The following is a 21,196-nucleotide window of genomic DNA, read 5'->3' as shown; positions in this document are numbered from 1 at the left end:
AAAAATCCCCCAAACCCCCCAATACAAATAAAAATACCCCCAAGGCCCCCAATATATATACAGATGCCCCCAAATACATATAACATTTCCCAGAATACATATACAAATTCCCCCAAGCCCTACAATACATATAACAATTCCCCCAAGCCCCCCAAAATGTATAAAGTTGACTCATATGCACCTCGTTACATCTCTGAAGCACCGAAACTTAACCACGGTTTTTCTTCTGTTTATACATCTATAAATCATTGTAATCAGTGTGATAATGAACACGTAATGAAAGGGGGAAGGGGGAAGGGAGTAGCTCTTGCAGCAGTCAAAAGGGGAAGGTGCCAGGGGTAGGAGAGACTGAACAACATGTGCCGCTTAACTAGGTAGGCGGAAGAGACCCCTATGTGACTAGCACTCTAGTAAAAACACAAATTGCAGAAGTCAAAGGTACTAAAGGATATATGGGAAAGGGAATACCCACAAAAACACACAACACTAAAGTTTAATGGTTAAAATAGTATTAAATCCTAATGGGTTATTGAATACCACCCCCAAAATAGTTAGGGTGGAGAGAGGAACGGTAAAGGCTCTGGCACTCGGTAATAATAGATGGTATAACAGCTAGTGCCTAGGGGGGGGGGGTATAGTACCAAAAGAGGTAGTGGCTAAGGATAAGATGTCAAATATATGTATATATCCTTATACACCCCAACCCACCCTAAAGAAAAGTCACCCCAAATTGAACATACAGGCTTACAGCAGCAGTATCAGGGTATAGTAATAGCTACCTCTGACTCATAGGGCCCAGTACTAAGCTCCCTATATGGTAGGAGCCGCTGATTGTTGCCTGATGGTAGCTAGACTGCAGAGTAGTTGCAGCTAGGTATGTAAAAGCTACCACAAAAGGTGGTGACTGGTGCCTAAGGTTCCTATAAACGCAACGCAAATAAAATATAAGTAGTTCATATAAGCTGGACTACTAGGTAGCTAGGAATAAAAATACTGTGGAATAGGGAACCCTGATGCAGGTAGAACACATAGTTCACAGATTCAGGGAGTCCTATCACACAGTATGATAGTGGCAATCTTGAATATCTATATGCCAAAATCCAAGAGAGCGCAGTGTGTGATTGAAAGCACTGCTGCTCAGGTGTACCGTGACGTTTAAGCTGAATTGCAAAGTGTGTATGTCCACAATATATGGTGCAGGCAGGTGCCTCTATAGACAGATAGAATAAATAAATCTGCTATGGTAGACATATATGACATAGGGAAGGTATCTGAAATTGGTTCACATTGCTAAGCTGACATAAATGGTTAATGCCGAATTATAGATATATAGTGGCTATGTCAGACAATGCAGACTATTACACCCCAGTGGGAACAGCCAACAAATTAGAATACAAAACCAGCACCATAATTGGTCTGAAATTAATTGGAAACGAGGTAACAAAATAACTGTAGCCTGGTTAAAACCAATATTTATCTGTATTTCAAAATGTAGAAAACCTTTTTTTATTACAGTATAGTCATACTTCAGTGTGTTTAATGTGTATGCCAGGGAAAGTTCAATGAAAACTGTAATGTATAAGGCTGACCTGGTTTACTCTTGTATTACAAATGAAGAGGTTATGTCCAAAACAAGCTGCTCCAAAAGCAATACAGAAGATGCTCCTACTACTCAGCATGAAAAAAATCGAGCATTTTAATCTGTGTTTAAAATATATAAAACATTGATACTGATCGTTTTATTTTCTGATGTAAGAAAATGTAGACCTTTGGCGTTTATAAGGAAATCTCTTAACCACTTCAGTATGGAAGGATAAGCAAAAAAAAAAATTAGGAAATGCACTGCAAGCCATTCAGTCATTGAAGGGGATAAATCTGCAGTACCAGTTACCATTTCTGGATCCTTTTCAACCTAACCATAAAACAGACAGCTCACATGGGAATATTCAATAAACTGTGATAGTGCCAATTGGGGCTCCCTTCATCTACAGTAGTGAAATTATTGGCACATTCATAGTTTAATAAATAATCAATCCATAATGCAAAAAGAGTACTCATTTTGGAAAAATAAATGTGTGTGTGTGTGTGTGTGTGTGTGTGTGTGTGTGTGTGTGTGTGTGTGTGTGTGTGTGTGTGTGTGTGTGTGTGTGTGTGTGTGTGTGTGTGTGTGTGTGTGTGTGTGTGTGTGTGTGTGTGTGTGTGTGTGTGTGTGTGTGTGTGTGTGTGTGTTATAGACTAATGACATCATCTGACTGAAATGTCAGCTCCACCAAACTATATTCTGGCATACTGTCCTATCTGGGATTTTGAGGCAATGTGTTTTTCAACGAGGGCCAAGGAAGTTTTATTGTAGTTCCTGCAAGAATGTGGAGGATTCAGGTTCAAAAGATAAGAATAACACTTTTTAAAGACTATTTCACTGTTATATTTTATGAGCATGAACAAATGGTGCTATGATTAAAAACATATTCATATATTGTATGTACTTACAGGCGAGAAAGTTACATCACTTATTCTTAATTGGTTCTCCAAATCTTGCACCTTATATTTTAATTCTATGTTTTCTGTCTCTAGTTCCTGAATCTGCAACACAAAGGATAAAAACAGAACCAGTGAACCAGCACCTTCTAAGCATTTAGTATGTACTGTACCATATGAGCATAACAGGATGCAGTATGCCAGTTGGGGGAGTGAAGCAATAGTATGAATAACTTGACTCTGGGTCTTAATGTAATGCATCTATGTTTTAAGTTGTTATTTATGTACCTATAATTATCAATAGAAAAATCCACCAGGCATGAGAGTACATAAATCTTTCTAACAGACTAATCAGGACTTGATTGACTGGTTTTGCAGTGATGTCAACCTACAAAAAACAAAATATGTGAGACTGGGCTTCCGGCTAAAAAAAAGTATTGATTTTTATCAGTGAGACTCACAGACCACTTACTGTATACTAGAAATCACTGATGTTCACAGAGAGTTTACATGTCTGGTTTTGTATATTAAATACAGGTGTAAGCAGAAATAGATAAAAGATGAATGGGTGTCAAAGCTCACCTCTATGATCTTGGGATATTAAATTATATTCCATTTGTATAGGTATAATTGAGAATAGCCACAGTTTTCACAGTTTAAAATAATTTGGCAGTCACATTTTTACAGCCCTGTTTTTGGGGGGGATTGAGGCCTCCAACTTGTCATGTTTTTGCTAAAGAAATCCTCCCTTCTTTAGGCTGAGTCTCATTATTTAAATATGTATTGTAAACCATCTACACACAGTGTTGTATCTGAACAAGTTGATAGATTATATAACTTACCCTTTTTTGCATACCCGCTATTTGTTTTCTTGTTTCAACGTCTTTTCCTCCAGATTCCAGAAATTTTCTGTAGGCCAAGTCAAAAGCTTGTCCGATTGTTAATGTTATTTCCTCGGCCTTCGTAAGGAAGAAAAAACATGAAAATATATTGTAGCATCAGATACATTGGTTTTTATTGAATTGATATGAATACCAAGTGCTATAGAGAAAAAAAACAACCAAAATCAACCTGGTGTTTCCCGTAGATTATCTCCCAAACATTAGACAGTAAACTTTTAATGTCAATATAATAGGTGTGGAGTGGAGATGCAACTGAGGAAACTAACTGACTAATTCACTAAATGGCTGTAGATGTAGTGTGCATTGGTAAGCCCATTGAAGTGAATAGCAAAAAGTAGTTCCACTAGCATTAAGCCCATATTTACTAAGATGTGCTATGCAATAAGACATTTTATAGCCTATTTAAGTCAATGAGAGGTACTCAAGTCTGTTCTCTTCTCTATTACCATTACACAAAGTTGAAACTGCTTAAATTAAGATTCTGGTCATGATCATACAGATCTGTATCGTTGCTTGTTAGAAATGTCCTATTGTGAGGATTTGCAAGCACCAACATGGACGCTTCTCTGTCTTAACCAGGTGCACCAAGATGGCCACCAAAACCGGACGTTAACCTTTGTTTGGAATTAGAGATTGTTTGCACCTGGTTTAGGACTTTATATGGCCACCATTTGAGCACAGTACTTGCACATACAAAGTACATTTCTACTGAGTATGCTCTTGTATGTGATTAGAACTGATCTTCTGTGCATGACATCGGCCCTGTCTACTGACCACCCATTGAGATCATCACCTGTAGTGTCCTGGGAAACGTGCCCTGATTATACTTGCCTGCTGCCTACCTACGACCTCTGAAACCGGACATGTGTATCCTTGCTCATCCAGAACCCAGATCCCAGGCCAGGGGTCAGTCTTATACTCCCCTTTGTCCTGTGTGTCTGTCTCTTGGAAAGTAACTAGCAACGTAACACCTATAAGTTTTAGCTTGTTGTAGTAAGCAGTTTTTACAATCTAGGTTATGTACATGTACTTTATAATATTGATTTGATTATACACAGATTTGCACATGCACACTCACAAATGTATAGCATCTCTTCATTCTAATGATAACAACACTTTCTTTTAGAATCCATTAATTATATAATGATATCTTTATTTAGTCTGCTGCCCCTACTAATTACTGAAGCCAAAATGTTCACATTATTTTAAGATGATATTTTACAAACATAAAGCAGTGTGGATCTCTTCTTTTAATTTATGTGTGTAAATTGGCAAGTCTTTTGTGACTGGATGCAACTTTTATATAACTATGGCTACAATATTAATTTTCTTTCTTTAATATATCAGTAGTGATTTTGTAGAATGCTGTAAAAGATATGTTTACTTGAAAGCAATAATCACTTCCATTGACCGCCCGCCACCTGCTTTCTGTCTTGTAAATTAATATATCTGCCTGGGTCTCAGGTCATTGTCTATTATAGAAATAAACTGTGCAACTTAACACACAAAAATCTGTTGTAGCAAAATGTGTCCGAAAATGTAAATACTCTCTCCAGAGCTTGCACCAGTTTATTCAGAGCCCCAAAGCATTACTTATTAAATAATTGTTTAATATATATATATATATATATATATATATATATATATATATGTGTGTGTGTGTGTGTGTGTGTGTGTGTGTGTGTGTGTGTGTGTGTGTGTGTGTGTGTGTGTGTGTATATATATATATATATATATATATATATATATATACAGTGCTTCAGATTACAAAAAAAGATGATTACAAGAACATACAATTACAGTAAATGTAGAAAATGTTCTTAAAATAACAGGATAAAATATAAATCCCTATACAATATGTTACAATATTTCATAATTTTCCCCGAGAGAGGTCATTGGCATAGAAGTATGAAAATTCACATGTTTGGTCCAAAACACACCACTGTTGAACTCTGATTTCATAACTCCAGGGCAAAACCTATATGCCATTCTTCTCCCATTGAGAACAACGGCTCACCTCTGTCATAAATCAGCTGCTAGATTGACGGATTTACGACAGAGAAAAAAAAACTAAAAATACGTTTAAAACTTTGCCTCAATATAGAAACACACTCATATCTTCCTTTCTTTAATACTTAGACACACGTGAGTCATATCAATAGATTCAAATGATTAGATGGACGTAACAAGACTAATTGACCATCTTGTTCCAAACTTTGAGTGACAAATGGATATCACCTCTTACTCATCCATTGGCGGGAAAGCGTTTGTAAACCACCTAGGATTTTCACATATTTAAAACCTAAAATGATTTTGTATCTTAATCTAAGTCCTAATAATAGATAAAGATAACCTGATCAAAGAAATTACACTAAAACATGATACTTTTTTAACATTTAATTTATCCACAAATGATTTAACATTCAATATTCATGTGTGAAAAAGTATGTGCACCTTTAGATTTACTACCCCTTCAACAGCAATGACTTAAACTAATTGTTTCCTGTAATTGGTCAGTCCCCAAAATCAGTTTTGGAATTTTGGCCAATTCCTCCTTACAGAACTGCTTCACTCAGTGACATTTGAGGGCTTCCTTGCATGCACAGCTCGCTTCAGGTCCTACCACAACATTTCTGTAGTGTTTACGTCCGAACTTTGACTAGGCCATTGTAAAACGTGTGTGATGATTGGGTGCAGGCTCTGCCCCTGTGATGTCAGCATTGGCTGCAGGCTCCGCCCCAAGTTTTATTCAGACCTTACCACATCAGTGAGCTTATGCCTCATCAGTGTCTGCTGTGCAGACTCCACCCAGCAACGAATCAGGGCTCTGATTGTTGTATAGGCTTCTGCCATGCAGCCATTTAACTATTGGCTTTTCATCCTTTATAAGCTCAGCCTTTATCTCTGCAAATTGGCTGAGCATAATAGTTTGTTACTTGTGACGTTGTGCTGGTCGCAACCACTCTGTTGTACCTTGTCCTGCCTTGTTGTGCCTTGTTTTGCCTTGAGTTAACCTGAACCTTGGACCCGGACCTTAACCAACTACCCTCCTATCTCCTACCCTCGACCTCGGCTTGGATATCTACGTCTCATAAACCTGACCTGGCTACACGACAACGAACCTGCACACCAGACGTGGCATCTCGGCTCCTTCTCGGTGGTTACTAATCCCCACCTCGGCCTCGCGGTCCTGTCCTGTTTGTGGCGAGCACACGTTACAACGTGGCATTTTGTCTTCTGCAATCATTCTTTTGTAGATTGACTTGTATGTTTAAGATCATTGACTTTCTGCATGACCCACTTTCGCTTAAGCTTTAGCTCACAGATGAATGGCCTGACATTCTCCTCTTCAATCTTCTGATACAATGCAGAATTCATGGTTGTGTCAATGATTGCAAGCCGTCCAGGTCCTGGGGTAGCAAAGCAGCCCCAAACCATCACACTCCCACCAACATACTTGATGGTTGGGATGAGGTTCTTCTGTTCAAACACAGTGTCGGTTTTTGCCAAACATAACGTTTCTCATTGAGGCCAAAAAGTTCTACCTTTGGATCGTCCAAAAGTCTTGTGAATCATCTATTTGTAAAACAAAAGTCAGAAATGCCCAATGCTACATCCAATGTGACAAAATATATAGTAAAATACTTCAATATTCTCGTGAGTACGGGTCATTTAGTTAAACCCTTTGGCCAAAGCATTATACGCCTGCAAGCTACGTCACGGCATTACAAGTAAGCAGGTCCTAACACTATCTGTGAAAATTCTCATGTCCACACAGGAACATGAAAAAACCTACTACTTTAAAAAGTGGGATGAGCTTAAACCCTGGGAGGAGCTCAGCGGGTGGGTGCAGGGAAAGGAATAGGTATCCACATCACCAAATAGCTGATGTGTTATTATCACATACCCACTATCATTACAGACATTTTTGGGACTATGTTTATCTATATCTATAAGTGCTCATATCGCTTCGATTTCCTGCCTGCACAGAGTGTTTCTGTGCTGATACACTGCTGCTATTATTCAGCTCTATCTTGGACAATATATGCGTTAACCCATTCCTGAGACTTTGATGTTTCCAAGTGGTTCTCTTATCTTTGAAATGCACCATTTTGTACAATTTCTGGAGTGTTTATACTCTTAGCCTATACAGGCATACCCCGCTTTAAGTACACTCACTTTAAGTACACTCGCGAGTAAGTACATATCGCCCAATAGGCAAACGCCAGCTCACGCATGCGCCTGTCAGCACGTCCTGAACAGCAATACCGGCTCCCTACCTGTACCGAAGCTGTGCGCAAGCGGGGAGACTATAGAGCCTGTTACAAATGCCTTATTTACATCAGTTATGACGATTGCAGTACAGTACATGCATCAATAAGTGGGAAAAAGGTAGTGCTTCACTTTAAGTACATTATCGCTTTACATACATGCTCCGGTCCCATTGCGTACGTTAATGCGGGGTATGTCTGTAATAGTGTGCTGAGACCTTGCTTTGATTATCTAGCATTATATGATCATTATACACGCTGTTCATTGCTGGGACATGTTTTTCCTTTAGCAGAGTACATTTCTTCCACCCAGGTTTTCACTCCAGATAGGGTTTCACTGCCGTTCTCTTCCATAAAGTGTATCTTTGTGTTCTATGTGCATCTTTGTGCTTTATAGACCGGCCAGTCGCTACTTTCAATGAGAACTTGTCAGATCCCATTGTCTGCGTTAGGGAACTCTCCCATCTATGCTGCACCTATGTCATTAGCACGTTATCAGATCTAATTTGTGTTTTCTAGTTTTCTGTTGGTCCCCGCTTAGTCGTAATCTGTCATTTTTTTTTATTATCTATTTCTCCGTTTTCATTTGTTCTATAATAAACTTTTAGTATTTTCTTGAATTTATCAGAGTGCTTAATGTGGGCTTTCCTCCTTCTTTTGTTCTGATATATATATATATATATATATATATATATATATAATATATATACAGGCATACCCCGCATTAATGTACGCAATGGGACCGGGCATGTATGTAAAGCGATAATGTACTTAAAGTGAAGCACCACCTTTTCCCCACTTATCAATGCATGTACTGTACTGCAATCGTCATATACGTGCATAACTGATGTAAATAACACATTTGTAAAAGGCTCTATAGTCTCCCCGCTTGCGCACAGCTTCAGTACAGGTAGGGAGCCGGTATTGCTGTCCAGGACGTGCTGACCAGCGCATGCGTGAGCTGCCGTTTGCCTATTGGGCGATATGTCCTTACTCGCGAGTGTACTTAAAGTGAGTGTCCTTAAACCGGGGTATGCCTGTATATATATATATATATATATATATATATATATATATAAAGCAGAAAATAGCCGTGTTAGTCCAGTTGCGAGAGTGCAGAATAAATGAGTTCTCCAGTATTCGGTGATACCTTTTTTATTGGACTAACAATTTATGTCATAGGACAAGCTTTAGAGAGTTATCCTCTCTTCTTCAGGTCAAGCAATACTGATATACAAATGAATCTATGGCTAAAACAGTGTGGAGAGAGGAAAAAAAAAAAAACAACACATATTTACTGTAGATAAGGTAGGGTGTTAAGTGTTTGAAGCCAGGGGACAGTGTCAAAGAAAGGTGGGGAGGGGGAGGGATACTGGGGGGGGGGGGTGTGTGAAAGTGTGGATAAGAATATATATATATATAATATGATGTGGTGGCTTTTGGGGTTTTGAGCTTGCTGGGATTGTGTGTTTATTGGATCATCTATGTGCTAGTTGGCGAACTTCAGACGGGCAGCAATGTTCTTTTTAGAGAGCAATGGTTTCCTCTTGGCTATCCTTCCATGAACACCATTCCTGTTCAGTCTTTTTCTGATAGTTGAGTCATGAACACTCACGTTAGCCAAGGTTAGAGTGGCCTGCAGATCATTGATGTTACTCTGGGGTTCTTCATGACTTCCTTGACGATTTGCCAGTTTGGTCTTGGAGAGATTTTGGTATGACAATCACTCCTAAGTCGAGTGACTAGGTCTTGAACTTTCTCCATTTGTCTGGCAGTGGATTGGTGGAGCCCCAAAGACTGAAGAGTATCAATAACTACTTTTACCGGCCTCCACGGCTCCCCGCCCCTGCCGCCGTCGCGGGATCACTCCCCTCGGCAATTCCTCTGCTCAATGCCGGACGCGCCCACGCCCTCCTGCGCACACACCTGCACCATCCACTGGCTCGGTCCACGCGCGTACACGCGTTACGGAGCACGCTCAGCCTGCACACTCTTCTTCCCGTCCCCCGGACCTCAGGCTCCGCCCCCGCACACCGCACGGGCATACTCAGGTTACCAACAAGACTCACCTGGCCTGTTATGCCTGCACCAATCTGCAGTGTCTCCCTGTAGCTCTTCCTGTCCCGCCTCCGTTCCTAATTGGACCTTCCTGCTTTATCTAGCTCTTCTCTGCTCTCAGGTTTTCACAGGTTCTGACACGGCTTGTACAACTACCCCCTCTGGCTCTCAATCTCGGCATTCCTTGGACAACTCTCACTCTGGTAACCCCTTGAACACTGCTTGGACTACGACCTATCTCCGCTCTCCACTCCCTGACCTCGGCAAGGCATTCTACACTCTATCTCTACAACCGGTACCGGCAAGTATTGTCTACCTTACTACACCTGGCCTGGCAACACTTTATACCACACTCCGGACACGCTCCCTTTGCTGCGGGTGCGTGTATTACCACTTCCCCCTTCAGCTCAGGGGACGGGTCTGGTCTGCGGGCAGCACCGGCGTAACACACACACCTGTATGGTGAAGACCAAACTCACAAAGTTTCTGATCTTTATATAGGAAGTAGCCTCCAAAACTCACCCCTGAAGATCTACCTATTTAATAACCTGATTGCAATTATCACCTTTAATTTAGCCGATAAAACCAGGATTTCACTTATTTTTCACATAACCCGACTATTAATTACTCCATGTTCGTCTAATTCATACATCATTTTGTTTTAAATGACAAGGAATCGTTTAATCTAAACCCTAGTGAATATTTAAGAAAAGACTGGTTTTGATTCAAGAAGGTTATCATGGAAAAAATATGGAATTTCCGTAATTATCATTGGGGTTCACAAACTTTTTCGCCACTATATAGTGTTTGGTACGGTTTGATTTGCCTTTTTTTTCCACGATTACAAATGTACAAATATGTACCTGTTATTATGTAGAGTAGATGATGTCACATGCTATTCTCATTTTTAATAAAGTCACTCTTTGGTTGAATACTTTCTTAGCCACACACCCTGAACCTCACAGAACCCTACAGAGAATGCCTTTGAAAGAAGCGCTAAAAGGATCTTGTTTATAAAGTTGTCAAGAGAGCCATATTGTAATCCCATCTCTGGCAAAACAACCGCACTTATTTAAAGACTATCAGCTCCGCACAACACATCTGGCACTTTTAGTGGGTCATAAGTGATAATAACCCACCAATTACATCCACTGTGAAGCTCTGTAACTGTAGCTACATTCATCCCTGAAGCACCAGATTGATTAAAATATGTATTATTACATGCTGCCCGGCAGCTGTTTGCCTGTGTGACAATAATAATCAGTGACCTCATAGCTTGTTATAAATTGGCTCTCCAGTAGTTTTCTATAGTGGCCATTTTGAGATAAATAAAAAGAAATGCTGTTACTGTATGTTGGAGGTTAGGATTCACAGGAATTGAGAGATATCCTGGTGGTAATATCAGTGTTTTTCAACCTTTTTCTCTCAATGCCCTCCTAATCCCAGTGTCACAGAGACACCAAGCCAAAACTCTCCCCTACTCATGCTGCTTCCTTTTCTGATTGGCCACAGTCCCAGGTTCCTGACACAACCTCCTGATTTGCTGCATTACCCAGCACCAGCCAATCAGGATGGAAGAAACTGCCCAGCCCCCTAGCAACTGCCATGCTTTCTCCCTGCACTGGGAGCAAGGTAAATTCCATGGCACTCTTTTGATCATCTCATAGAACACCGGTTGTGAAACAATGGGCAATATAGCCACATTACTGCACTAGGAGATCAAATAATATAAAATAATATAAATAAACAGACAGACAAAAAAATATAAGGCCATGCAGTATTTAGACACTCATAGTTGAATACATTTTAGTTTTGCAAGCATTAAGAATGTATGCCTCATAGAGGTTGTGAAATTTTAAGAATAATGTTTTATGTGAAAGTTGGTGCACAGTAATCACATGTGGCTCTGTTAATAAAATATTTGAGTATAAAAGTTCATAAATGTCCGGATACTGTGATGAATCTCCAATGTAACAGATTCCATATACAGTATGATGTATAGTCAGAAAGAGGTGTGTGTCTAGTGGTGTCCACCTGATAACCACAGCATAAGGCACATTCATTTCTTCCCAATCCGGTATATCAATAAAGTATTCATTTATATAACAAGGTAATATTGGGAACTATAGCCCTGTCAGCTTCACAGGACAGTCCAGGTCATGCAGTCCGTAATGCAGGAGATCCAGAGGTTGTAAGTAAATCACCTTGATAAAGTCCTCACGCACGAAACGCGTAGGTGTGTTTCATCCAGTCTATCTGCTGTTGTGCTTACAATAAATTGATACATATATTTGAGTTGCCATGGATTTCCTGTTTTCTTCTATTTTTGGCTGTGCTCTGCATTTACGTACAACCTCTGAAATTTTAAGAAAGCAAATCTTTTACGTGTCATTTGGACTTTCTGTACTTGTATTGCTATATAATGTTAAGAATCAAAATTGATCATGATAATGGTATTTCTACTCAGATGTATTTCCAACAGAGAATCCCACAAAATACATACCAGAAACGTTAACAGAATAAACTTGAATCAGTCCCCATTTCTGGTTAGCTTTAACTATCTCATCAGATACGGTATGCTCTCTGTCTTGACATATCATCAAAAAGTATTTCAATGCTTAACCCATGAAGTTCTTTATGGTTAGAAGAAGCGTTTTTAATAGCATGCAAATGAATATGATGTGTATTACATTGCAGACACCCAAGATGTTTTGTGTGATCAAAGATTCTCTGGCTTGCAAGTCTCATTGATTTATAGTGAGTTTGACTCATTAGATGTCTGTCTCACTCATTTTAGCATCAATAACCACAAAGAGTTCATTTTGTTCTTTCAACTTCCTTGCCATTGAGTGACTCATTAATGGCAACATCACTAGAAAGCGTTGATGAAAACCGTATGTATTCCTGCCACCTTCCATGCTCCAATGATATTGCCACTATTGATTGGATTTTTGGCAATGAAGTTGGAAATTATGTTATACTAATAAGCACAAAAATAATATAATGCAGTATATTTAAAGGATTCCCTTCCAGTAAGGACTAGTACATTCTTACACTGAAATGGGATGTCTGCTTTGGGAACATCAATTCTTCTTTTACAGAAACAAATAGGGATCAGTAACACATTGTAATTTTGGGCAATGATCTTTAATTCTAAACTCAATGCCTTGAGCTCTATATGCCAGCTCTATATGACAGTGTTTGTTCTAAGTACAATAAGACTTCTAAGCTGTTTAGAGAAGAGGGCAGTGGTTATGGTTGCACGCATGCCAGAGCGCCTGGCGCCACGTGCACCCGTTTTAGCTGCGACTTGAGGTCTGTGACTGTGCTTTCAGAGCAGAGCAGATCTGACGGGGGCGGGGCGCTAAAAGACACATCGCGGCTTGTGCGCGCGCTCACACATGCCGACTGGGGCCTGCCCTATAGAGGGCTGTGCTCTGGTGTGTGGTGTACACACCGTAGCGCACGCAGCCGTAGCCACTGGGGACCTTGCCTAACGGTGCAATCCCTCAAAGGGCCAGTTTAATTTCTTAGGGATCTCTGAATGGGAAAGAGTTTGACAATCGAGTGTTTTCTTTACCCTTATCCCCACCCTGTCCTTATCAGTGTACAAATAATGTTAATGAAAGGCAGGGATGGGGGATTCTGGCTGTACAAGCACTTGCTGAATACACAGTGAATCACACAAAAGGGAGTAGCCAGAGGAAATCAAACCCCTCCCAAGTCTAACTGTAAAACATAAGTAAAAAATACTTACAGGTTTCAGATTTAGGTTAAAAAAAAGGAACAATAACCCTTAAACATGTCACTAGAATTAATTCATGTTGGGGCAAGAAGCGATTGCCCCTTTAAAGGTGCTTTTCCCCCTTGCATTTTTTTTTTTTATCTCTTAAGATTTCCTTACTATACTACAATATGCAATAGGGTATCTGATTTCATCTCTATTGTTTTAACTGTTCACTGAATTCATGTGTAATGGATTCCACAAAAAAAAGAGAGCAAGACTAGATAAAATATCTGCTGAGCCTCGCTCACTTAATAAAATAATTACAATTCAGAGAACCTAATCTGAGAAGCTCAGGATAAGACAGCTGTTCTGATAAAACACTTTGAAACTAACTGTGCTTGCTGGTTGGTTGGAGTAAGTGAGAATAAACAGCAGGGTTGCCACGTGAACACTCTACTGCAGGCTTTGGGCCCTTTGAAATACAAATGAATGTACAATGATAAACAACTTGTTAAAAGGTAAGCTTGGTCATCTGCTTTAAGGGCATTAGATTGAGTTCACTTTCATGAGGGAGGAGGGGGAGGGGGACTGCACCTTGAAACCATCTGAAAGAAAAATGTATTCAATCCCCTGTATATTGTGAGAGCAGTATTCAGTTAAATATAATGTAAAGGTTCAGTGTCTAACTTAGCTTCTTATACTGGAGTAAAGTGGAAGTATTAAAAGGTATCACAGTCTGTCATGAATCTAATGTATATTTAAAAAGGAAAAAGGCCTAACAGCATGGACTTCAAGAACAAAAGGAAAATCAGACTCTTACTCATGTCTACATGAATTGCAGCATGGGAAGAGAGTCAAGGAAACATCTTGATGTAGTTTCTCATGACAGATTGGACCCATTAATGAAGATAAACATCTGCAGATTTCAACTGATCCCAACTTCCCAAGTCATTATAACAATCTCAAGCCAAGCCAAACCCTTTTCATGTAGGACAGGAAAAAAACACCCTTAAACATCTGGCATACTTACACACTTTTCGCTATCAAATACATAACACAAGTGTTTATTTGACTCGGAATCCTTGCATATAAACGTAAAAATCCTCTTGTCTGTTTTATCATCTGCACAAAATGATATCCTATGTAGTTGACAGTTGTGCAGGACTTCCTGTAAACAAACAAAGAATGGATTGCTTGAGTTTCAAGATAATTCTGGTTTACAAGTCCTGTTTATAAGAAGACAATGTGAATACAGACACATACACAAACATTGGATACACAAAGTACCTGTGTGTGTCACAATAGCATACAAACCCTTACCATATTATTGATCGTATAATCGTTTGACCGACTTGGACCAGACAATACACAGCATTTTGTGCCATCACTTACTGTAGATCTAAAGTGCTTAACATGGACACAGGCTGAAGGATAGTTTGATATATTTTTAGACATACAGTGGGACACACTTTAACATAATGAGTGCTTATCTTAACACTATTGCTGAAAAAAGAGCATGAATGCCAACCTAAACAAATCAAGGGAAGACATCAACAGAACATTAATAAAAAATTGTATGGAGTGTAGGAAAATTGTATTCGTGGTATTTAAAGGGATAGGTAGTTAGAATAAATTAATAAATGAAAGACATTGTGTACATACTGTAACACCCAGAAAAATATCATAAACGTTTAGTATCACAGAGCAAGGCAACACAAAAGGGACTGAACCCCAAATCCACAAAGCTCTGTTAAATCCTGATCATGCCGTGAAGTGGCAGCAGGCTTTTAACGCTTTGGCCAAAGGGTTTAACTAAATGACCCTTATTCATGAGAATACTTACATTGAAGCATTTAGCTATGTATTTTGTCGCATTGGACGTATCATTGGGTAACTTTGTCTTCTGTTAAATTCAAGCTCAAACAGGATCGACATTATGATACATGGTATCTTCAAAGATAATTATATGCAAAAACAACATCTGATATTGATCTTATTAGCATAGTCTTAATGTCACGTTATTGTTCCATTAGCTTCCAATAACATGACATTAAGTAGGTATTTGCGCTACTTTGATCCACACCCTGAAATAAGAGGGAGCTAGGGCAGATCTCCCAGGGGAGGGGAGGGGGAAGGGGGGAAGCAGCACTACACTTGATTTGTGCATTGTTACTTGGGTACATGATTGTCCATTTGGTATTTCTTTGTGTGTTTGGAGTACGGTGTTATATATGCTTGTAGAGTCTCAGGGGTAGATCCACAAAGCTCTGTTAGTGACTTACAGATGTAGCAAGCCTTACAGTCCTTGTGGCCATGGAACAAAAATGCAGAAAACCGGAGCCCAATCGCGGCCCCTCCGCGGCCACAAGGACAGCAAGGTTTGTGGACAGAAGGATTAACCTTGCCCGTTCCATGCTTTTGAATGGGACCCCTGTAGCGTTAATCCTTTGCTTGATGGAGAAAATATCGGTACTCACCTTTTAAATGAGCTGCACAGCAGTCTACAGCCATGTCCTCATCCCTCTGTCTGCAGTGCTAAAGGGTACTGTAAGATGCAGGTTTGGCAGCCCCATTAATGACGTAGATGTATCTACACCATGAGTGGGAACTACATGGCCATATTTGGTCATTGTAGGAAATGTGCACAGAGGTATGCAATGGAGACCGTTTTAAGGTGTGTAAGGAATCGGGGAACACGTTCTTTGCGATATGTTCCCTCCTTACCTGTGTTATCTCAGACCTCTGCTCCGGCACCAGCGCGTGCGCGCATCCCCACTCTGCTTACAGAGAGCACGCGCATGCACAGCTCTACTAGAGTGCCACACTTCGGACGCACCACACTTCTCTCGCGTGCGGTGCGCACACGTGATGACATGCACCATTCCTCAACTGCGTGGCAAGTACTTGTTTAGCCCACTTGTCTTCTGCAGCCAATCCTTGCCTCCACAGAGGCCGCACCTCCACTCCGCCTCCTTTGCTACTGGTTCCTGTGTGCTGCTTAAACCCTGCACTTCCTCTCATACCTTGCTGAGCATAACTCCTTGTAGGGTTGATCTCCAATGTCCGTTGTGATTTGCTCCTTGTCCTGTGTTTACTTGCAGTTAACCCTTCGTGTACCAACCCGGCTTGTCTTTGGAATCTCTTTGGCATTTGACCCCGGCTTACCCTTGACTCTGCTGATCTCTCCAACCGAGACCACGGCTATATGGACATCTACTATTCTGACCTCTCCAACCCCAGACCACGGCTAACGGACTTTGACTATTCTGAACTCTATACTCCAAGACCTTGGCAAGTATCATCTAACCCATTCTCTTCAACCCAGAGCCGGCTACGTTTGACAATCCGCCTTCCAGGCACGCTTCCGCTCTGTGGGTGCGTGGTTTGAACTTTCCCACATCAGTACCGGGGTCCTGTCTTGCTCGTGGGCAGCGCAAGCGTTAAAGATGAAACTAAAATAAGACTTTATTGCAGCTTGTTCTTTAACATGGCAAAACATTAAAATTAAACAAAATAAAGGCCTACTCCACTTTGGACAATATCTACACCTTTACTCCAGCCCTTTCTAGCTGGGTGGGTAGCTAAGCTAATTACCACCCCAAACATACATATATATAGATATACAACGGTGTAGACGGACGTTCACAGAGGAACACAATTGGAAACTTTATAAGGTGAAATTATAATAGGCTTTATTGTGCCTTTTCCTTTTTATCAGGAAATCATCCAAACACAGGGGGGGGAACAAAGCTTAATTCACTTGGGAGTGTTTCTAGTGAAATCCCATGCAATTCACAACTCCTAGTTAAGCAGGTCTCCCAGCCCCAAACACATAGCATGACATAAGCAGATATAAGAAGTCTCTTTAGAATGAAAGTCTTATCTGTTAGCTGCTGTAGAGTAAGCTTCTCTGCTCCCATGGAACCGCACCCGTGCATGCACAGAAAATCAGCATCCAGGTTTAGAAGTCTTATTTGGTGTCTTGCAATCAGCTATGCTGGGCAGAGCTCAAGACCGGTCAGCTCCAGAGATGTGTGTTCTCTCCAAAGGTCAGCTCTCATTCAGAGCTAAGTAGTCACTTCCTGTCTCAAAGGCAGGCTTTTTCTACCACCTCTAATCAGGCAGGTGGTGTTAGTTAATTTGCTACCAGCAGTCAACCACCACACTTCTGGATTAGAGGCACATTTGTGAACAGGGATAAGTCCCCTGTTACAAACGGTCCAACAAGAAAGTCTCTTATCTGTTCTTGTAGCTGTAGGGGAAGGCCTCTCTGCTCTCCTGGGTCCCCACCCTTGTGTGCTATGGAAATGTCCATGTCCAGGTATAGAGGTCTTGTCCCCTTGTCTTGCTGTCAGCATACAGTCCTTCTGTGTGTATCAAAACTTATTTTCCCCTGGTCAGTCCAGTTTGGGGCTAAGGAAATCTACTTCCTGTTTCTCTGATCAGGCATTTTCTAACAGTCCTAATCAGCCAGGTGAAGTCTGGTTAATTGCCTGTGCAATTAACCAGCACACTGCTGAATATAGAGGCAGTTTCTGTCAACAGTGATAAGTCCCTGTTACAGTCATCTACATCATTAAGGGGGGCTCTACATGTAACACTGCTCAGCCCCATTGATGATATATGGCTATATAGCCTACCTCCCCCAATGATGTAGAGACATCTACATCATCCAGGGGTTGGCCAAGCCCTGCATCTTACCTTCAGCGCTGTGGGGACATGGCTGCGCAGCTCATCTGAATGGTGAGTACTGGTATTCTCTCCCATCAGATGGCCCAAAAGAATTAATGCTGCAGGGTCCTATTCAGAAGCATGGAACCCGCAGGGTTGACCTTCCTGGGCTGCTTACTGTTCTCGGGGCCGCGAAAACTGTAGCCGCAGTACAGCCACACTGGACCAGTGAAAATCTCAGCACAGAGAAAAGTAAGTCTTGCTACATTTGTAACGAGACGTTAATTTCAGCTAAAGCTACAGTTCAAGCTGCCGTTTAAAAAATATATATATTTTTTCCCCATTCAATGTGTGCATCAATACAATCTGCACACTGACAAGTGATTAGCTAAGCTGCAGATCTATCCGTTCTCCTGTAATCGACTGTAATAGATTGCTTGCTCAGGGTTATTTAATTCAGTTCTTGCACAGAATTTTGGACAATGTAGTTCCTAGAATATGATTGACTGGGCAGTTACTAGATACAATTGATTCACTGCTAGAGAGAGGGTGGGGCTCAGAAGTGGAAGGGGGCTGTCACTTTGGAAATGCTTCCTACATGAGAAACATTAAAAATATCTTTAAAACATTCTTTTTAATGCTACTGTACAAGTATTTTCTCATAGTACAGAACTGATTTATTTAAAAAAAAACACACACATGTAGGATATTGCCTGAACTGCTGCTTTAACATCTCGTAAAGTGCTAATGTGGATCTTCTTAGCGCCATAACGATACATTAGGTGCTTCCTTAATGCTAGGATGGCCTGCTATTAACTTTAACAGCCATTAGTGTTAATAATATGCAAAAGAGGTGTGGCCTTTATGCTATGTTATGGTTATACCTGGCATTACCGTAGGTGCTTACAGCAACTAACACCTATCGCTGAACATTTTTTGGCTTTGTCCAGGGTTCTGAAGTGGGCCACTTTGGCTTCCTATATTGCATCAGTAATATAGGAAGTCAAAGTAAATACCCTGGACTAGTTAAAAATATTTAGCCAAGATTTGGGTATTCATCGCTTCGAAGCCATAGTGGCCATGAAGTCAGGCATTATGCATGCCTTCATGGTCACTGTGGTAACCAAGGGGTTAATACAAATACCTTAACTACCAATTGAATGTCATATCGGTACAACTCCTATGGCATACAAGGGTTTAACCAGATCCCTTAATTCCCTCAGGCTGCCTAACCTCCCTCCCCAGGGCATGCACTGTACCTGAATAACATATCCTCTCAACAAATCTAACCTCCCTTGTACAGTATTGGCCATTAGTCCTACAAGCCAAATGTGGCTAAGAGGGCTAATGGCCAACATAAACACAATATATACTCCAAGCCAAAAGACAATTGCACATATTGTGTGTATGTGTATTGTGATGCCCGCACCACATTGCAGTCTCTTTTAGTCCCAATTTAAGGCAAGAAACACTGTATTTTTCTATTTAGGGTTTATTTACAGGGATTAAATCATACTAACAGGCCCACCGTCCCTTTAAGTCCAAACAAAACATAAAATAGACTCCTACTCCTCTTAGGAGACCAACTGTACATTCAGCTTCAAACACTTTCTAACGACAGCTGGCCAACTATACTGGTTCCCAGCTTATAACATGCCCTGGCATATGCAACAATGTACACAGTCTCTACACACAACAATAAAGTATTTTGCTTATCTTGGTCCATTGGAGCCAACGTCCCCACTTCAGCATGGTCTCTCCTCTTTCCTGCTTTCCTCTGGGATTCAAACCTAGGCAGTCCCAGCAGATTCCGCGATCACCATCCAGCGGGTCCTAGGAAATGTGCCAACCTTACTTGCTGGGGAGCACTTCTCTGTCCCCATCTATGGGACAGCAATATCTCACTCTGTGTCTCTCAGCATTGTCTCTCTGGCAGCATGGCATCACTCTGTAGTCACTTCCTGACTATTAAAAACTCCATGAGCAATCAGGAGTTCCGCCTTCTCAATTAGGCATCAGCTGAACTAGCTACTTCTAAGGAGTACTAACTCTGTGAGCAGCTGGAAAGCACTCTTACTGCACTGTTCCAGCACCTAGAGATACCTGATGGTATCACAGTGCATATATATATATATATATATATATATATATATATATATATAAAAAAAAATATATATATATATATATATATATATATATATATATATATATATATATATATATAAAGATAACATTGGGCGCAAACCTAGACATTATATTATATATATATTAATTTTTTTTAACCTTTGTATTGTCCTTTTAAAGAAGTGAAATGATTTTTTTATATTTTGATAGAACATTTTGTTATAACTTAGTATACCCGAGTGCTTATAGAGGATACTTTTCAGTTTTTTTGCATATATATATATATATATATATATATATATATATATATATATATATATACACACATACAGTATGTGTATTGTGACACACGCCCCTCTTTTGTAGCGCTGACATCTGTCTGGGTTCTTCCCGACACAGTCTTCTAGGGTTATTTGTACAACAAACAGGAACATGCAAAGTATTACGTTGCCTAACTCAGGCTTCTGCCTGCTTTATTTTCATCCAAGTAAGGTACTGCAGCTTTAACATGTGTAGGCAGGAGGCACTCAGACATTTAACCTTCAGCGGTTTACTCATATCAGTGTTATAGCATTTCACACAGTGTCACTTTTCAGAACCAAATGTAACAACGTGATTGGTGAAAAAAACTGGCGCTAATTAGGTGCTAGTGATCACTTAAATTACAGTGAATATATATAACCCATAAATAGTGATATCAAAGAAAATCGTGACTCAAATAGTGCAAAGGTGAAAGTATAATATAAGTTGTAATGCCCTGCTCAGACCCTCTGGAAGGGACTGTCTTGACTGGTCCCAGAAGATCAAACGATATTTTCTCAACCCAGGGGGAGCATGTGGGAGAAAACACAACAAGAAAACACACTAAGTGCAGACTGAAATGTACAGGTGTGAGATGATTGTGATGCTTGGCCTCTAAGTGCTGCCTACTCACAGGATGTAGGTAGGATATGTATAGTGGCGTG

The 21,196-nt window shown here is 40.4% G+C and overlaps 1 protein-coding gene across 23 annotated transcripts in view; it reads right to left on the bottom strand.

Moving 5' to 3' along the window:
- The window catches only part of GULP1 (GULP PTB domain containing engulfment adaptor 1), a 479,313-nt gene that overhangs the window by 37,695 nt on the left and 420,422 nt on the right, over nucleotides 1–21,196 (bottom strand). For 21 of the 23 annotated variants that reach the window (XM_075608428.1, XM_075608427.1, XM_075608432.1 and 18 more), the window contains 3 exons: nucleotides 14,467–14,604; nucleotides 3,321–3,437; nucleotides 2,491–2,583 (listed from right to left, as the gene is read on the bottom strand). In XM_075608428.1, the coding sequence (XP_075464543.1) occupies nucleotides 2,491–2,583; nucleotides 3,321–3,437; nucleotides 14,467–14,604 (348 nt within the window). The remainder of the gene's footprint in view (nucleotides 1–2,490; nucleotides 2,584–3,320; nucleotides 3,438–14,466; nucleotides 14,605–21,196) is intronic. The other 2 variants (XM_075608443.1, XM_075608449.1) reach the window with 1 other exon arrangement.

Source organism: Ascaphus truei, chromosome 7 (genome assembly GCF_040206685.1).
Source record: "Ascaphus truei isolate aAscTru1 chromosome 7, aAscTru1.hap1, whole genome shotgun sequence".
Classification (NCBI taxonomy): Eukaryota; Metazoa; Chordata; class Amphibia; order Anura; family Ascaphidae; genus Ascaphus; species Ascaphus truei.
The sequence above is the reverse complement of the archived record's forward strand: the minus strand, read 5'-3'. Positions and strand labels throughout refer to the sequence as shown.